Here is an 18375-nt window from a genome sequence, read left to right as displayed (position 1 = left end):
ACCAGGATACACTTTAAATACTAAAATTATACGTCTTTGTTTGTGTATGGTACAGTGACCACTGATGGTCAACAGCACTTAATAAGAATGTCGTACAAGTACACAGGTACGTTAAGAGCTCATGTCATGCTTCGGGAAACATGAAAACAGCCTACATTATTCAACTCTGTGATAAAAAATACAAAAAATTATTTTAAATGTCTATATACGTGTATACGAATATGTCACGTGTATGTAAATAAGGAAAAACGGTATTTTTAGACAAGCACATAAACATGTAGATACACACGCGCATACAGTACATTTAATGATTATTCACCTACATTGGATTTAAATTTCAATCGACTAAACAGGTAAAATATATATATATATATGTTATCAATGGATGTTGAGCCACAGAAAGACCTTGGATAGCTGTTATCAACAATGGCTGTGTCAAAGAGAGAAAACACCCGTTTTAAAACTGTACGGATGATAATCTCCGTGTCTTTTTTTTTTTTTATCAACAATGGCTGTATCAAAGGGACAAAACACCCGTTTTAAAACTATACGGATGATAATCTACGTGTCTTTTTATCAAGAATGGCTGCATCAAAGGGACAAAACACCCGTTTTAAAACTATACGGATGATAATCTACGTGTCTTTTTATCAAGAATGGCTGTATCAAAGGGACAAAACACCCGTTTTAAAACTATACGGATGATAATATACGTGTCTTTTTATCAAGAATGGCTGTATCAAAGGGACAAAACACCCGTTTTAAAACTATACGGATGATAATCTACGTGTCTTTTTATCAAGAATGGCTGTATCAAAGGGACAAAACACCCGTTTTAGAACCAGGCGGATGATAATATACGTGCAACTGACGTTGATTTTTCCAAATGTATGTATTTGGTGAAACATTTACAGCCTTGGTGCACCCGGCACACCAGGGTAAATGACCCCGTCCACTGTTGATGTATTTGGCCCACCCTGTGTATACATTGTAACCTATAACTAGTACAAGTACTCCAGTGACATGTTCCCTAAACCTATATAATGAGCTTTCTGCTATAAATAAATGATGGGAGACCTTATTGTGACTGATATCGTCACATCTGATATAAACAAACAGAAACATAACAAGCTTGATATAATTCCTCGTTCCTGGTGGGCTTTACATCTACTGCTGAACAAGAAGTTATCACAATGTATATGCTCAAGTGGGACACAATAAAACCACAAGCTAAATTATTGCAATATATAGTAAAGGTCAAAGTAGCTGAACTTGGGAAAAGGTGTGTGTGTTGTCCAACGTAAGATATTTCAATGGCTGGATTTAATATAATATAAATATATTAGTAAGATAGAATAATAAAGAAACAAAGATGATAAATCTGCAAAAGTGTGTTTAATAAAACAGAATTGAGTTCATACCTGACCTCACTCTCATCAAGTCATTTTAAATTAATTTGTACAATATATTAAATGATAATTTAATACTAGTGATTAGTTTTGATCTTTTGTTAGCAATAATTTCAGTGTGTAAAGCTTTTTTGAAGAAGCCAAGCTTTTCAGACCGGAACTTCATCATAACCTTAGTGTGATTTAAAGTTTTTTGATTGGTTGTGATATGTCTTCAAATAATTTTTTTTTGTTATGAAAAGTTTGTTTCGGATTTTTGTGCGTAGCTATACGAGGGATATTTGCACTAGTCGTTCGTAATTTTGAACCAATAAACTAGAATGGAGGTAGGCAGTGAACAGCAACCATCACTAGCTCTTAGGGTACTCTAATCGAATAGCAGTATATAACGGTCTCACTTATAATGCACCTACGGCTGAAACGTGCGGTGCACAATTTTGCCGCATCTGAATACGAATTATGCACCCTGATAACATTTTACATTCTGGCTAAATACTAGGCCACCCCATGAATACTGCATTAAAAAGTTATCGGAAATAAAAATTATACCTAACTGAAATGGGTGGGACTTAGTTAATTCAGTGAACTTCATGTGATTCGGGCCCGGCATGGCTAGGTGGTTAAGGCACTCGTCTCGTAATCTAAAGATCGTGGGTTCGAATCCTCGTCACACCAAACATGCTCGCCCTTTCAGCCGTAGAGGCGTTATAATGTTACGGTCAATCCCACTATTCATTGGTTAAAGAGTAGCCTAAGAGTTGGCAGTGGGTGGTGATGACTAGCTGCCTTCCCTCTAGTATTACACTGCTAAATTAGAGATGGCTAGCGCAGATAGCCCTCGTATAGCTTCACGCGAAATTCAAAAACAAACAAACGAACAATCATATGATTTATTGGTATTTCCATGAAACTTTTAGGTTTAATAATTAATAGATAATAATAGGCAAGGCAAGTTTTCGTAGTAATAACATTATCTGTATAGAATGTGGCATGCTGTTGAAATGCAGGTTTAACTTTTTTACCAAATTTTATTAAAATAGCAAATGTCATGCTATTGTTTTACAAGGTGAATATCTAACGATTTTTATCAAAAAATATATTTTCTTTTATAACCCAAGGCTGACGTAGTTACCAATAATATTTTCCATAGAATGGATATATCATTATCACAAAAAGTTAATGCAGTTTTCAACAAAAACTAAATATAATGTCTCATATCCATATTAGATAAGGATAACGTAGGCATCCACAATTTCTACACAGAACGTAAATTTCTAATACCAGACATTTTATTTCTTTTAAAAATGAATTTTGTACATTAAAAATCTGATAAGCGGAAAGAGACAGTTAGTATAGTTGAAGTTTAACAGTTCGACTTGTGACTTAATGACGACGAGTAAATTGTTTCGAATTTTTAAGTTTTGATCTACATTTTACGAAGACAGAAAGTCGAGATAAATGTAACAAAAACAAAATCGAAGAGGCAAGTCACGAAATCAAAACCACAAAAATGAAAAATTCATGAACTTTCAATTATCAACCTACAGTAGTTCACGTAGTGTCTACACCGCCACCCAGGGGTGAACAAAACTAATCAAAACCATCAAATCAGTCGACCTGAACAGTTAATCCACATTTATGTGAGGTGTAAACTCAATATTAAAAGACTTCAAACTAACAAGTACACATTAGATGGACTTAGCTACATCAAATAAATATTTGTATTAATGCCTTCAAAATGCGCCTGCAGGGGTGGAACATGAGACCTAATTTTAAGTAATGCGGTTCACTCATTCGATCAGTTTATGGGTGACGCACTTAGCACTAAGATGTCGGTATGTAATGACAAAAAGATAAAAAAATCAATGAGGTTATATAACATGTATTCAAAGATAAAATAATAAAATATTAGAGTTCATGTATGTGATAGACCACAAATGTTATTCAAAGTCGTTCTTTTTTCTTTTATTCCGGACTAATTGTCGTAGCTCTAATCAAAGACCTTCTACACGTGTATATCATTAAAAATACTATTTAATTTAATAAAAAAATGCATTTGTGATGGAAGGAGTTCGTTTGTGAATACAATAAACAAACTACGTAAGGTAGAGTTCTGTTATTTCACTGTTCTTGTTTTTTCCTTTCAGCTTGCTATTTAAATTCTCATAGCCTGGGCTACTTTCAATACAAGCCTTACTGCCCTGTACTGTTACAGTAACTTCAGATATATTTTCATTCATATAAAAATGGCGATTTGTTTGTTACTTGTTATATTTCATGAAAAATAAAAATGTTTTTACACAAAGTTTGTTAGCCGCGGCATAGCAGTACGTAGAATGGCTCCAAGTTGTTTTTTAAGTACAAACTTTTGATTTAAAGTTCCATCTCGTGAACGGTTTGAGATCTAATCACAGTCGTGGCTGTGAAGAATTCCTTCTTTATTTTAGCCACATTTGTCTATATCCTATTTTCATCGTAGAGAATCGACTCCTATACGTTAGCACTGTTGTCGTACACAAAGACAAGATACAATTTTATCACGAGCTATGCCAGGTAACAGATACATACAAAATGTTTAACAACAACCTACTTATTTCTTCATCATCAAGAGCTGACCAAATCATTTTATCACGCGGTAATATTTTTGATATGAAAAACAAGACATCAAACATAATTTTAACGAATATTGCTTTTATTGAAAACTAAATCACGTTCCTTAACAATGTTTACTCAAACAAATTAAAAGCTTTTTTTACCAATCTCAAAATAAATAATTATTTCTTTCACGAGTTCCTATGTATCGTTCAACAAAATTATTTTATTTCACCTTTTCACAAGACCATTAAAACAAAGGAATGGTATACAAGGTAACTAAAGAAAACAAGTGTTTACTTTTATAAAATTTGAGCTTTCTTCGTTTTTGACCAGTGTTAAATCTACAAGGTCTGTCAAAAGAAGTACATGGATCACACGTAGTTAGATTATCCTTGTCTGTTGTGTTCAGAATGAAGATTAAGGGTTCGAATTTCTAATAATAAACAGGTGAAAACTCCAACAGCATTCTCTTGTTGTTGAACTTTATTTCAAAAATGAATATTCCGTCACTGCTGTTCAAAGAGAATACCGTCAGGAACTTGGTGTTGATGTTGCTTATTCGGGAATAGAGGTTTCAACAAGGTGGGGCCACTTCACCTACAGGACATGCAACAATGGCGTTGTTGCGTGAAATGTTCCTAAACAGGGTAATTTATCGTAACGGAAACAAACTGCCCTTCACGATCCCGGGATATGTCAGCAGCAGATATCCTTATGTGATGTTACTTAAAGGATAGTGTGTGTATCAACAAGTCACGGATACTGCAGTATACGAAAGATAATATAGAGATAAAAATTAAGAGCCTTACGCATTAAACTTTGACCTCTGCAATGGATGGCGTAATTCTAAGAGCACGCCAGTTTGTAGCAGTTAGTGACGGACACCAGCCGGACATTATTTTTCATACTTAATAATGGTGACAAGAAATCTTAGTTAGCTTCAGATTCACAAACAGTTAATATAAATTATAACAACAAATGTTGTTGCCGATTATTGCAGTTTTAAATCCGTATATTTCTTTTGGCGAACCCTGTACCTTTTCAGGAAACGGTCTCATCACAGTAGTCTTGTTAGAAAAGATGTCTTTAGTTTCGTCAACCATGCAATCCATAATACTTGTTCACCTTCCGTTAAGGATCATGACACCTTTCAAAATGTGGACAATAAGACAGTTTATGAAAAGATTAATAACCTCAGAGCCAAAATCAAATGATTCATCTTATACAAATATTTTATATTCAGTTGCAAGGTTATCAATTAGCAGCTCCTCATACTTTCATTGTAAACTCTGAACGTTTGGCCAAGCATTCCCACTTTGCAATTCCTTCCAACACCACTGCAATTAATAAGGTTCTCAATAGCTCATACCTCCCTATTTAGCTTTCCTTCACAGTATCTGGACTACACGCAAAAGAAAAGCTATTACTTTTACAAATCATAACATTTAGAATTAAAAAAGTAAATGTTTGTATAAAAAATTGATATGACCATGGTAATCAAGTGGAATTATACGTGATTATTACTACAGTAGTTAAATGAAAACGATGATATACAATTATTCTAAGTAAGAAGCATAAAGTTTCTAATAAATACTGATGATGTGTGATTACAGCTGTAGTGACTTATAGAGAAAGATGGTATCCTACAGTAACAGAACAGACATACAGTTATTTTTAAGGTAACCAACAGCAAGAGAACTGTGTTTGCCGCTGTAGTAATTTCATGAAATCGATGTACAATACGCATGTGATTTGTCGTTCAAAACATGAATGTTGTTAGCTTAAATAAAATAACACAGTAAATTTTTTACACATGTTGTGAATGAGCTAATCATCCCTCACTGTGTTGTAAAGTTTTCGATTTTTTGTCTTCTTTAAAGACTTTATATAATAAAATTAGACATCAACATACGAAGGGAGAACTAGTTTTTATATATATACACACACATATACATACAAACGAATACAGATAAGATTACGTTTCTGGTGAATAAATCTTTTTAACAGTACTGAACACCGATTCCCAAAAGTTCGACAAAATGTTATACTTTACGAATTAACCAAACAAACAAAAAAAAGACTTGTTTTTCTTATCATAAACCTTTTCCAATTTTACAAAAACGAACCATTTAACAAATAAAGGTATTAGCTTCTTACAGTCTGAAATATTCAAACTTTAAAAGTTATTTACTTTCACGGTTCTATGGGTATCTTAATTACTATCTCTCAGAGAAACAAGAACTTTAAAGTTCTTTAAAGACACTCGACCGTGACTAGTTTACGTATCTTAAGATGATGACCCCGCATTTTATGTCGAGGCTTATCGAAGAGCATGTATACAACAAAATATAATTGAAATAATTTAATTGTTTAAACAGAGAACTACACGTTGGAATTAAAAATAATTTTCTCCCTTGACGATCTGGGTTACGCATTTTATACATGCATACGTATAAAGTAGGTCTACCCACCTTAAGTAAAATATACGACTACATACATATACCTAGAACGAATACATTCATGAGTGTAAAAACAAGTAACTATGTCTTTCGAAACGAGGGTTGCAGGCAAGCTGTGTATGCGTAAAGGACATCAGTAACAGCTCACAAGTCGATTGATTGTAAATATACACTTACCTGGTAGGGAAACCTTTCATTCTCCATGATCCCGTTGTCTGTCATCTCTGCCATGGTACAAAACTACTATGACACACACATACAGATGTTAATTATATAGAAAACTAACGATATAACCCTAATCACAGGCAATAAGAAATATATGGAAGTACAGAGCTGAAAATAAAGGAACGTCCTGTGTGCCGTATATTCGATGCAGACAACCGAATCTCCTGTCTATTACGATACCTACACAGCAAGGTTGACTGGCTAAACCAAAGCCAGCTCTCTTAGCGACGGTATTGGTCGGCTGGAAGAGATTTCTACAGAATGAAAGGCGTCTAGCTGCCTACAGCCGAAGATTTAGCGTTGTAAGTGGGCCATCTGCCTTTAAACGATGTTGGCTGCCCACTATACGACCACCCTTGCAGGTGCTTCGAACACGTAATGGGATAGAAAATCAGAAAGTGGTTCCACGCTGTTTATATATATATATATATGTGTGTGTGTGTGTGTGTGTGTGTAATATAATGCGTAAATATTGATAGGCGCATCACGTGACCATTCAAATACTGTAGTGAAAATCTATTGAACAGCTTTATTTTATGCTAAATGTTTTGTTTGAAACTTCCATCGAAACAGTTGGCAACGACGTTTAAGGATATGAGGGATTTCCTGCATCAAGCCAGTGAGGTACAACAGTCAAATATTAATAATACACCCATATTCTTAAAAATACAAAAGTATAAATATTTCTAAGTGAAACTATTTGTTCTTAGGAATGAATATGTACAATAAACTGGAATCGAACACAGTATGTCAATCTTTTAAGCCCTTAAGCTTAAGCTTACCGCTAGATCACCGAGGTAGTGGGATTTTTTTTTTGGTAGTGTAATACTTTCACAGGCACATTTAGGTTAATGTAATCATCGTCAAATATTAACTTAGATTTTTCTAAAAGACTTTTCAAGCATTAATTCACAATGTTTAAATATCATAAATCTTTAACTTGTATATTGTCGGAAACACAAAATATAATATCTATGGTTAACCTGTGGTTGTTCTACCTGATGATATCAGGTTAACCTGGTGAAAAGTTTTAATCATGAATACTATACAGTCTGTATATCCGACAATAAATAAGTTTTATATTGTAAATACCGGGTACTTCCTTTCATTATTTATTTATTTATCTTAAATCTTACATCACAAACAACGTATACGCATAACAACATTATAACTATAAATTATTCAAGCCATAAGCCAAAACACATTACCATGTTGTTATTTTTTAATTCAAATAAAAATTTAAATACGCTGCACATTAAAAAAAAAAGAATCCTAAGGTACAAGCTATAACGTAGGATTATAAAATGTATCTTAGGTTTTCGAGGTTACTGCGGAAGTAAGACCCACATTGCGGTGGGGATACACCATCTTAAACTCCAATTTGCTAATCTCTCTCTCTCACACACATATATATAATAACAAACCTTTTTCATTCAAATCCATTATCTCTTCAGAACGACTTCCTCAGTCTTTGAATATACCAGTTATTCGTGATCATTGTTTAAGTGTTTGTTAACGATGGTAAATGGAATAATAACAAAGTGAATTTCACTTAATTACTAGCTACATCCCGCGAAACATTTATGATAAATTTAGTATCTTTATTGCAACAGTGCTTCTGTATTATATGAATTCTACAATAATATAAAATAATCCTCATCACAGACACCAAAATCTGTAAAAGTCCATCTGTCTTAGGCCTAACATCAGTTAAGACTTTTATTAAGTACTGTCTATTTTCGATAAAGATATAAATTAACACTGTAGCTTGTGTACGTCTTTGCTTTATTTTAGAAAGAGATATACTTTACTGGATTTAATAATATCAATAAACAAGCAAAAGTACCTGTTCCCAGTGAAGGAAAAGCTTAAATTCATCTACCAATTTAAGTTATTTTATGGACTTTTAAAAAGGTTAACTGTATCGTACTCTTGCTTTTACTCAGAGCCAAAGCTCTGACCTACTGACACTGTTCACCGTGAAAAGTAATTATTGATAATTTCAGTTATGTTAAGAGTCACTCAACAATAACATATGATAAATCAACATTTTCATTGTTTAAGTTATGTCATATTTTGTAATGTGAATGATGGTGTCATGAGTTCCTAACAATTTAGTGTAAAATATCCTGATTACGAAATAAACTGTAGCATCAACATTATTCATTTCTGTCCTTCCGTCATTCAATACTGATGTTGAGTTCTGCTTTTCGGATGAGAGACTGACAAACACTCGGAAAATAATCACGGTCGCAAGATATATATGTAAGTTTATAACGTGTCTTTACAACTTATTGTTAAACCTTTCTAAAAAATTTGATAAGCTTTAAATATGTTGTTGTACAAAATGTTTACTACTAAACTATATTTCCTTTTTTTTTAAATTAAATGCGTGTTTTTCTTTTAGTAAAGCCACAAAGGCTATCTGCTCAGCCCACCGAGGGGAATCGAACCCTTGATTTTAGCGTTGTAAATCCGGAGACATACCGCTGTACTAGCGGGGAGCAAATTAAATGCGTAATTTAGATTTAGAAGATAAATAAAAGTTGTTGTTTTGAACTAAGCACAAAGCTACACAATGGGCTTTCGGTGTTCTGCCAACCACGGGTATCGAAACCCGAATTTTAACGTTGTAAGTACGCAGACATACCGCTGAGCCACTGCGGGGTAGATAAATAAATGTATTTATGTTTTCAAATTACGATATTTGCCAACACGATTGATACATACAGTTTTTTTCTTTTTAAAACAAATATACTTTAACATACAAACAATAATACAATTTACAATAACGGTTATTATAAATAATAATAATAATAATAATAATAATAATAATAATAATAATAATAATAATAATAATAATAATAATAATAATAATAATAATAATAATAATAATAATAATAATAATAATAATAATAATAATAATAATAATAATAATAATAATAATAATAATAATAATAATAATATAATAATAATAATAATAATAAGCCCCCCGCTAGTACAGCGGTATGTCTCTGGATTTACAACGCTAAAATCAGGGGTTCGATTCCCCTCGGTGGGCTGAGCAGATAGCCTTTGTGGCTTTGCTAAAAAAGAAAACAAACAAAACTAATAATAATAATAATATATATACAAACGTTTTACCAACAGGCCCGATATGGCCAGGTGGGTTAAAGCGTTCGATTCGTAATCTGAGGGTAGCGGGTTCGAATCCCCGTCACACCAAACATGCTCGCCTTTTCAGCCATGAGGGCGTTATAATGTGACAGTAAAAGAGTAGCCCAAGGGTTGGCGTTGGGTGGTAATGAGTAGGCATTCGATTCGTAATCTGAGGGTAGCGGGTTCGAATCCCCGTCACACCAAACATGCTCGCCTTTTCAGCCATGAGGGCGTTATAATGTGACAGTAAAAGAGTAGCCCAAGAGTTGGCGGTGGGTGGTAATGAGTAGCTGCCTTACTTCTAGTCTTACACTGCAAAATTAGGGACGGCTAGCGCAGATAGCTCTTGAGCAGCTTTGTGCGAAATTCAAAAACTAACAAACTTACAAACAATATTGAGTCTTCTATCTGGTCTGGAACTGAATAACTTATCAACAGTTCACGAAGAGCGAATTAATTGTGAGTTGATATAAATATAATTAATTTAACGGGGAAATAGCTGGCTCTGCGTCGAGTTTTTCACCACTGAGGTTGTATAAAGTTTTTGTAAAAACACTAATTTCAGATGCGAGTCTGTTGAAGTTAATGGTTTGTAATGTTCGAAATCTATTAACTTTCCTTGTAAATATATCCAAATTTCCCGATTAATAAGCGTTAACCACAGTTATAGTTTCCGAGGTTTATAGTATAACAACTGTAGCAAACCAATAACATAAAATTCTATCGGCGCGACGCGTTTGTTATATTCATCGACGTGAGAGGAGAGTTTCTAGAAATTTTAGCCTGCGCAATAATACGCTATACACAAGCGTTTACGTACATTGTTGATTCTTACACTCGAGTAAATTTAGTGAGTAAGCAGAAATTTCGCGATACAAATTTAAAAGTACAAGTTATATACATTTCTAAGCATAAATTTAACTTAAACAAACGTTGGTCTTAAAATAAACATATAACAGTAAATTTGTCACAAGTACGATGCACACTTGTATGTTTCACAGCAAAGCTACAATGAACAATCTACAGCCACCACAAGGAATAGAGCCTCGAATGTTTTAATTATAGGTTAGCAAACCTACCACAGATTTATCTGGTGATATTGCCTGCGCATTTTTAGGACAAACAAAAAATAAGTGTTATTATATTGAATATGCTTGTAATAATATATTAGAATTAGGCTTATTATTTTTTTAACACTGTGTTCCTTATTCATATAGCGTTAAAATGCAGTAACCCAAATACTAATCATGATTCGCCAATTTAGAAAAGGCGTTCACATCATAACAAGAGTGAATTGTGGTAAAAGTGAATATGCGTGAAGAAACAAACAACAGACAAATATAATGATGAAAAAAACGTAACTTTGTTGTTGTTTATTTAAATTTTAATATCATCAAGCATTTTCTTGCAAATTATGTGATAGTTTGAAAACATGTTTTTGTACCAATAATCGTGGGTAAATCGATTTCTTACTTGTTACCTATTGCGACTATGTTTCTAATTACTATATAATAGTAACTCTATTTATTACAGATTTATACAACCCGGAAACGTAAAAGATATGACATTTCTTGATGTGTACTTTTATTTATCTACTTTTCTTAACAATTTAGAGTACTTTAAGTTAAATTCTTCTATTAACGGACGAAAGTTTGTGGGACCGGGGTAAAAACTCAACACACTTTAGACCTAGAACGTGTACGCCATCTGTTAAAATAACTAACAACTATAAAAAATATTCACTCACCCTTTCCGAGAGTGGAGTTATCTCTCTGCCTCGTCTTAACGCTGGGTTTCTAACTACCCTCGGCCCATTAGAAGTTTTCTCCATCTGTTGGGTAAGATAAGAGTGCTTAAACATAAACTGACTCTTAATGCTAGTGACTGAACATATAAAACAATTCAGCCTTTACGATGAAAAACATAAAGCAAATATATTTTCAATTTATACACTTTTTTAATTTAAATGGGAAACTCACAATGGGGGAATATTTTAAAATAAACCTCCAGAATTTATTTTCCAAATAAGTAGCTAGTTTAATTAAAATGCAGTTCAGTCCCATTGGTATAATTTTCGATTGTTTCACATACAGTTGTTAATTTATATTTTCAATCAGTATGGCACATGATGTAACATATAGATTAACAGACAGGTCAGAAACCACTAAGGATCAAGCACAGTCATACGTAATTTCGAAATTCTGACCAGATTAAGACTATGAGTCTCAATTGAATAGTAGGATCGTAAATTAAAACATCTCCATAGATGAACGTGTATTGTGTATGCACAGTGAGATATTGCGATTCGAACGTTAAACCTTCTGATAAACAAGATTAACGCTTGACCGATGGTATTTTGCTGAAATCCATATCCTGACAAGCAATTATTAATATTAAACTTTTCACAGACTCTAACAAAACAGCCTAAAGTTTGCAGCAATAAACAAGAATTACTCTAATTGAGAAACTTAATTCAAATACACTGTAATGAAAAACTTGCGATCTAGAGACGGTGTTTAACCCCCACCCACATGATTAACAGAGGCTCCAGTGACCTTCCGGGAGCATTACAGACCCTCTTGATAGGAAGGCTATGCAGTACAGATAAGGACTCCCCTGGAAGATCCTGACACTGCCTGCCAAATTTGGTCCTTCTAGCTCCAAAACTGTGGGAGGGGTTCGTGAACAAACCAATTCACGTACATAATTCACAGTTAATATGTATAATTGTTTTACTAAATACATCGTTTTAAAAAAGAATTTAAAATATTAATAAGAGGGAATCCTTAATAGCCACGGCTGTAATTTGATCTTCAATCGGTTAAGAGATGAGGAAGCTACAAGCAAAGAGTTTGTACTTGGAAAAACTCTGAACCGTTCTATGAGCTGCTACACGGCGGCTAAAAATGACAAAATGTTTAATTTCTAACAGAAAAACGCTTTCTTCAATAACTTAATTACAGTTGTAAAAGTTAATTAGTTTGTTTCTTTAAACAAAACGCTACACATTACGGAATCTTCACTGGAAACACACCAAGAATAATCGAATGATATATTTTAGTAGCTCTAACTTATGGTAATATCAATGTGGGATTTTTTTAAAAGTATAATAATTATATATGTTACCTACTTATTTTGAAGAGAATTTTTGTGCTTTACGTTAGATTTTGTAAAACATTTCCATACGACATGAAAGGACACTCAAGATATTAATATGTTTTTTGGGGGATATGTTCAATTCGATGAATAATGATATTAAGTTTACCTTTGAAAGAAAAGTTTGTCATTTTTAGATTTGCTGATAAGCGTCTCACCAAATATTAAATGTTACTGATATTTCTTCTACAATCCCACAAAATCAGATCTGTATAAATATTCTTTAAGTAATTACATCAAATACATAAAATTAAATGTTTCATAAAATCTTTCAAATAACAATAACCTATATCATTCAGTTTCTAATGAAGAAACGAGAGTTAACACATTACTAGACCTAAAAAGGTTTCTTTTAGTTCATTGTAACCGGTTTGTTTCTGGTAAAGCACAAAGCTAAAAAAAATGAGTTACCTGAGCTGTGGCCACCAAGGGTATCGAAACACGATTTTTAGCGTTACAAGCATTTAGGGCCTGGCATGACCAGGTAGTTAGGGCGCTAGACTCCCAATATGAGTGCGCAGGTTCGAATACCCGTCACATCAAACATGCTCGTCGCCCTTTAACCGTGTAGATGTTATTATGTAACGGTCGATCTCACTATTCGTTGGTAAAAGAGTAGCCCAAGAGTTGGCGGTAGATGGTGATGACTAACTGCCTTCCCTCTCGTTTTACACTGCTAAATTAGGGACGGCTAGCACAGATAGCCCTCGTGTAGCTTTGCGCGAAATTCAAAAACAAACGAGCATTCAGATTTATCGCTGAGCCTCAAATTTTTATATTGAAAGATTATGAAATTGCTTAGAATAACTTTTAATTTAAAAAATTCAGATACAGAGATTAGTAAAGCCAAATAGAAGATTATGTCTTTTGTAGTTACTGTACAAATATAATATTAATATTTCATACGTTAACACACAATTAAAACAAATAGTGGATAAAAGAAATGGAAATATGTTTTCCAAGATAAAATTATTTTATCATGAGACGACCTAAACTTTTGTGTAAATTATTGAATTAGAGATATTTCTCTCAAGGTATTTTCAACTGCGAAATAGTTATTGCTGAAGAAATTTAGGTTATCCGAGGGTTTCGCGCCCGCGTCGCGCTAAAATGCTCGCCCTCCCAGCCGTGGGGCGTATAATGTGACGGTCAATCCCACTATTCGTTGGTAAAAAGTAGCCCAAGAGTTGGCGGTGGGTGGTGATGACTATGCCTTCCCTCTAGTCTTACACTGCAAAATTAGGGACGGCTAGCACAGATAGCCCTTAGCTTTGTGCGAAATTGAAGAAATTTAGGTTATATTAAAACTAAAAATCAAAAAAAAAAATAATAAAGATATTTTGATTTTCATCAACAATTTAGTTGCAAATCTAGAAATGTAAGAACATATTTAAAATGTTTAGGTTGAATTGAATTATTTGTCAGTGAGACAGGTAATTTAACAGTAAGGACGAACCTACATGAATTCCAATGTTAGATTTCTCGGAAAATGTCCAATATTTTAATGATTGTAGTTTGAACAAAGTTAAAATTTAAACTTTTGAAAGAATTATAACTTCATGTGTCCCGTTTCTGGGGATATGTAATCTAAAACATAAAAACATTTTACAGTTTTTGGGCGCTACTTAAATAGACAAAGGCAAGAAGACAAAGTGCCAGTTGTTGAGTAAGATTAAATGGATTATTCAACAGTGAGAACTAAGACTAGGAATTTAATAATATGAACATAAATAATTAAAGGTTGCTTTTCTGTAAGTACAATTAAAATAGTTTTAATCAAAAAAAAATTATAATGGAATAGAAAGAAATAAAACACATTTTATAGGTTAACTAATTCATTTTCAATATATTTAACGTATATAAGGACTCTATTTTATATTTGAACATTTTGCAAAACAGATATTTTAATTCGGTTTAGAAAGGTAGTATTTGAACGCATTTATTAAACATTATCTGTTAATTACATTCTTTAACAGTTATCTTTGAAGTCGTGAAACTAGTGGAAAATAATAAAGAACAGTTCAGCAATTGCATTGTTTTGTTCTATATAGATATATATGTTTATGTATGCTTATATATTGTTAAGATGTGTTTTCTTAGAGAACGTTGGATCTTAACGGTGATTTCTGAGCATAATTAGTTCTTTATTTGGTTTACGAAATATGTAGAACACGAGTTATGAAAACAATAAGCCAGTGTTTCAGTTTTATTAATAAAGTTTTTACGTATTCCATGTTAAGTAATAAAATGTTTTAACAGTTCTCACTAGTGGTAAAAACACGAGTTAAATCGATGGGTATTGAACCTCATGTGAATTCTATAATTATTTTTCATTTTATTCAGAATTTTCTCTAATATAATCTTATCCAAAGAATAAACCAAATGCTTTTAATTGATATTAAAACAAATATATTAAACAAACAATAATTTTGTTTGTTTGGGAATTTCGCACAAAGCTACTCGAGGGCTATCTGTGCTAGCCGTCCCTGATTTAGCAGTGTAAGACTAGAGGGAAGGCAGCTAGTCATCACCACCCACCGCCAACTCTTGGGCTACTCTTTTACCAACGAATAGTGGGATTGACCGTAACATTATACACACCCACGGCTGGGAGGGCGAGCATGTTTAGCGCGACGCGGCGCAAACCCGCGACCCTCGGATTACGACTCGCACGCCTTACGCGCTTGGCCATGCCAGGCCCGAACAAACAACAACAAGAAAAAAACAACACGTTAAGTTATTAAATGGCAGCCGACCAAGGTTCCAGCTTTAAGATAATTTATCAAGATCACGAAAACAGTATTGCCTTTCTGTCAAGTGATCAAGGGGTACAGTAAAACGGGCAATGACCGCTAGAGGGCACAGAAACTTCAACAGCTGGTTTATCTCCACTTTCTTCTTTTTCCAAATACTTTAATTTTAATTAGAGACACAAGTTCTTGTTTCTTGTTATCTATCTCTGAAAGAGTTTATTTTGCAGATCTAAAGTGTGTAATCTATGAACAAGATCGATATTGCACACTTAACTAAGCTATCTTGTTCTGAAAAAGACGTGTGTTTCAACGTTGAGAAAAACATCTGTATCAAAATATCTCTTGAGTAAGTGTTTTCTTACAGCAAAGCCACATCGGGTTATCTGCTATGTCCACCGAGAGTAAACGAACCCCCGTTTCTGGCGCTGTAAATCTGAAAACTTGCTGATGTCCCACCGGGGGACTACATCATGAGATATTATATGAAGTAACGAAAGGTTTTATTTACTTACAAAGCTAATTAACTTATAAGTGGAAGAAAAGAGTACCAGTTTCCTTAATAGGCACTTACAACACTTTACACAGCCTGTTTTTCTTGACATTTACAGGTTATTATTATTTAGATTATGTCCCTCTTGCAGCAGCTTTTGTTATAAATACGTTCATATATAAAATTATATTACACTTTCTCATATTTCTCCAGCAATCTTCTAATCAGTAGCGAAATTTTAAATAACAAATAAGACGTTTTAAGAAACTTGCAACAAATAATCGAAATCTTTAATTTCACTTCTTGTGATCAATCCTTGAAGAAAATGAAACCTTTATTTCAAACTTACCTCGTTAAAGGCTGATAAAAGTTTCCACGTTAATGCAACTTGACAAACACTTTTCACACAAAACTTGGAAACAGCAGTATACCAGACAAAGCATGTAATCACCCTAGGTTTCGTTTTCAAGATTACCACCCTCTGGTTTTCATTTCAAAAGTTAACTAAGAGAATATGACATACGATACTCATCTTCCGCCAGATACAGGTGCAGGAAAGCACACCATCACCACTACAACCAACTAAACTCAATGATCCGTCCGTGTATGCAACATGAACACTCAACCCAAGAAACAGGTAGGACTCCAGTCTGCACGGGTTTATATATAACGCCCGGGAACCAACAAAAACTTATCCTGTGATTAACCCGGTTTAATACATTCTACAAGCTAAAATTAAAGTATTAATCAGGCAATGGGCCATCAAACGAAAACCAAGCCTATCTACATAGTTAACGACCGTTTGTTATCAGATGACATATACATTGACCAACTTAATATTTCAATAAATAGGGTTAATGTTATTCCTGGTGAAGTTATTAAACAAAAAATAAACCAATAGCTCTATGTACATTTTACATTAATATAGTGGTTATGAGGGATGTGTTGACAACTGTGGATTTTCAAGACCTGGTATTAGAAAGAAAAGTCTGGAATTAATAATCCACTAATCAAACCTTTTCTTTGAAGTGGAAAACTTTCTGAATTATAAGAAAATGTTACATTCTACATTCGCTCTGAGATTAAATTAATCCAAGATTTTCATTTCACAGTTTTAGCTCCTGATAAATTAAAAAGAAATGTAAAGCAATAAACTGTTTTAAAATTACCTGAAACGTTGTTACGTTTCGTCAGTATATTTACAATACACGTTTTTGTTAACGTTAATCGTTTTATTCAATTCCCACTCAGTACAGAGTGGGTGGAGGTAGCCAACAAATGAAGTTCCTTCAATTAAAAATAAAGAATTAAAAAAAGCTTGGAGAATTGGATTACATTAAAATAATTTTACTCAGATTAACAGTCGCCTAAAAGGTTTCAATCGTAATGTCTTTATTTTTGAATTTCGCGCAAAGCTACACGAGGGTTATCTGCGTTAACTATCCCTAATTTAGCAGTGTAAGACTAGAGGGAAGGCAGCTAGTCATCACCACCCACCGCCAACTCTTGGGCTACTCTTTTACCAACGAATAGTGGGATTGACCATAACATTATACACCCCCACGGCTGGTAGGGCGAGCATGTTTAGCGCGACGCGGCGCAAACCCGCGACCCTCGGATTACGACTCGCACGCCTTACGCACTTGGCCATGCCAGGCCCGAACAAACAACAACAAGAAAAAACAACACGTTAAGTTATTAAATGGCAGCCGACCAAGGTTCCAGCTTTAAGATAATTTATCAAGATCACGAAAACAGTATTGCCTTTCTGTCAAGTGATCAAGGGGTACAGTAAAACGGGCAATGACCGCTAGAGGGCACAGAAACTTCAACAGCTGGTTTATCTCCACTTTCTTCTTTTTCCAAATACTTTAATTTTAATTAGAGACACAAGTTCTTGTTTCTTGTTATCTATCTCTGAAAGAGTTTATTTTGCAGATCTAAAGTGTGTAATCTATGAACAAGATCGATATTGCACACTTAACTAAGCTATCTTGTTCTGAAAAAGACGTGTGTTTCAACGTTGAGAAAAACATCTGTATCAAAATATCTCTTGAGTAAGTGTTTTCTTACAGCAAAGCCACATCGGGTTATCTGCTATGTCCACCGAGAGTAAACGAACCCCCGTT

General features: G+C 33.8%; 1 protein-coding gene across 7 annotated transcripts in view; it reads right to left on the bottom strand.

Moving 5' to 3' along the window:
- The window catches only part of LOC143222886 (mitogen-activated protein kinase-binding protein 1-like), a 93133-nt gene extending 76395 nt beyond the window's left edge, over nucleotides 1-16738 (bottom strand). For 3 of the 7 annotated variants that reach the window (XM_076450029.1, XM_076450027.1, XM_076450030.1), the window contains exon 1: nucleotides 6641-7069. In XM_076450029.1, coding sequence (XP_076306144.1) covers nucleotides 6641-6694 — 54 coding nt within the window. In that variant the 5' untranslated portion in view covers nucleotides 6695-7069. Of the gene's footprint in view, nucleotides 1-6640; nucleotides 7080-11594; nucleotides 11679-16595 lie in introns of those variants that run through there. The other 4 variants (XM_076450028.1, XM_076450025.1, XM_076450033.1 and 1 more) reach the window with 3 other exon arrangements.
- Between the last annotated feature and the right edge of the window lie 1637 nt (nucleotides 16739-18375).

The sequence above is a fragment of the Tachypleus tridentatus genome, chromosome 8 (assembly GCF_004210375.1).
Source record: "Tachypleus tridentatus isolate NWPU-2018 chromosome 8, ASM421037v1, whole genome shotgun sequence".
Lineage (NCBI taxonomy): Eukaryota > Metazoa > Arthropoda > Merostomata > Xiphosura > Limulidae > Tachypleus > Tachypleus tridentatus.
This window is presented reverse-complemented; position numbering and strand designations above follow the sequence as displayed.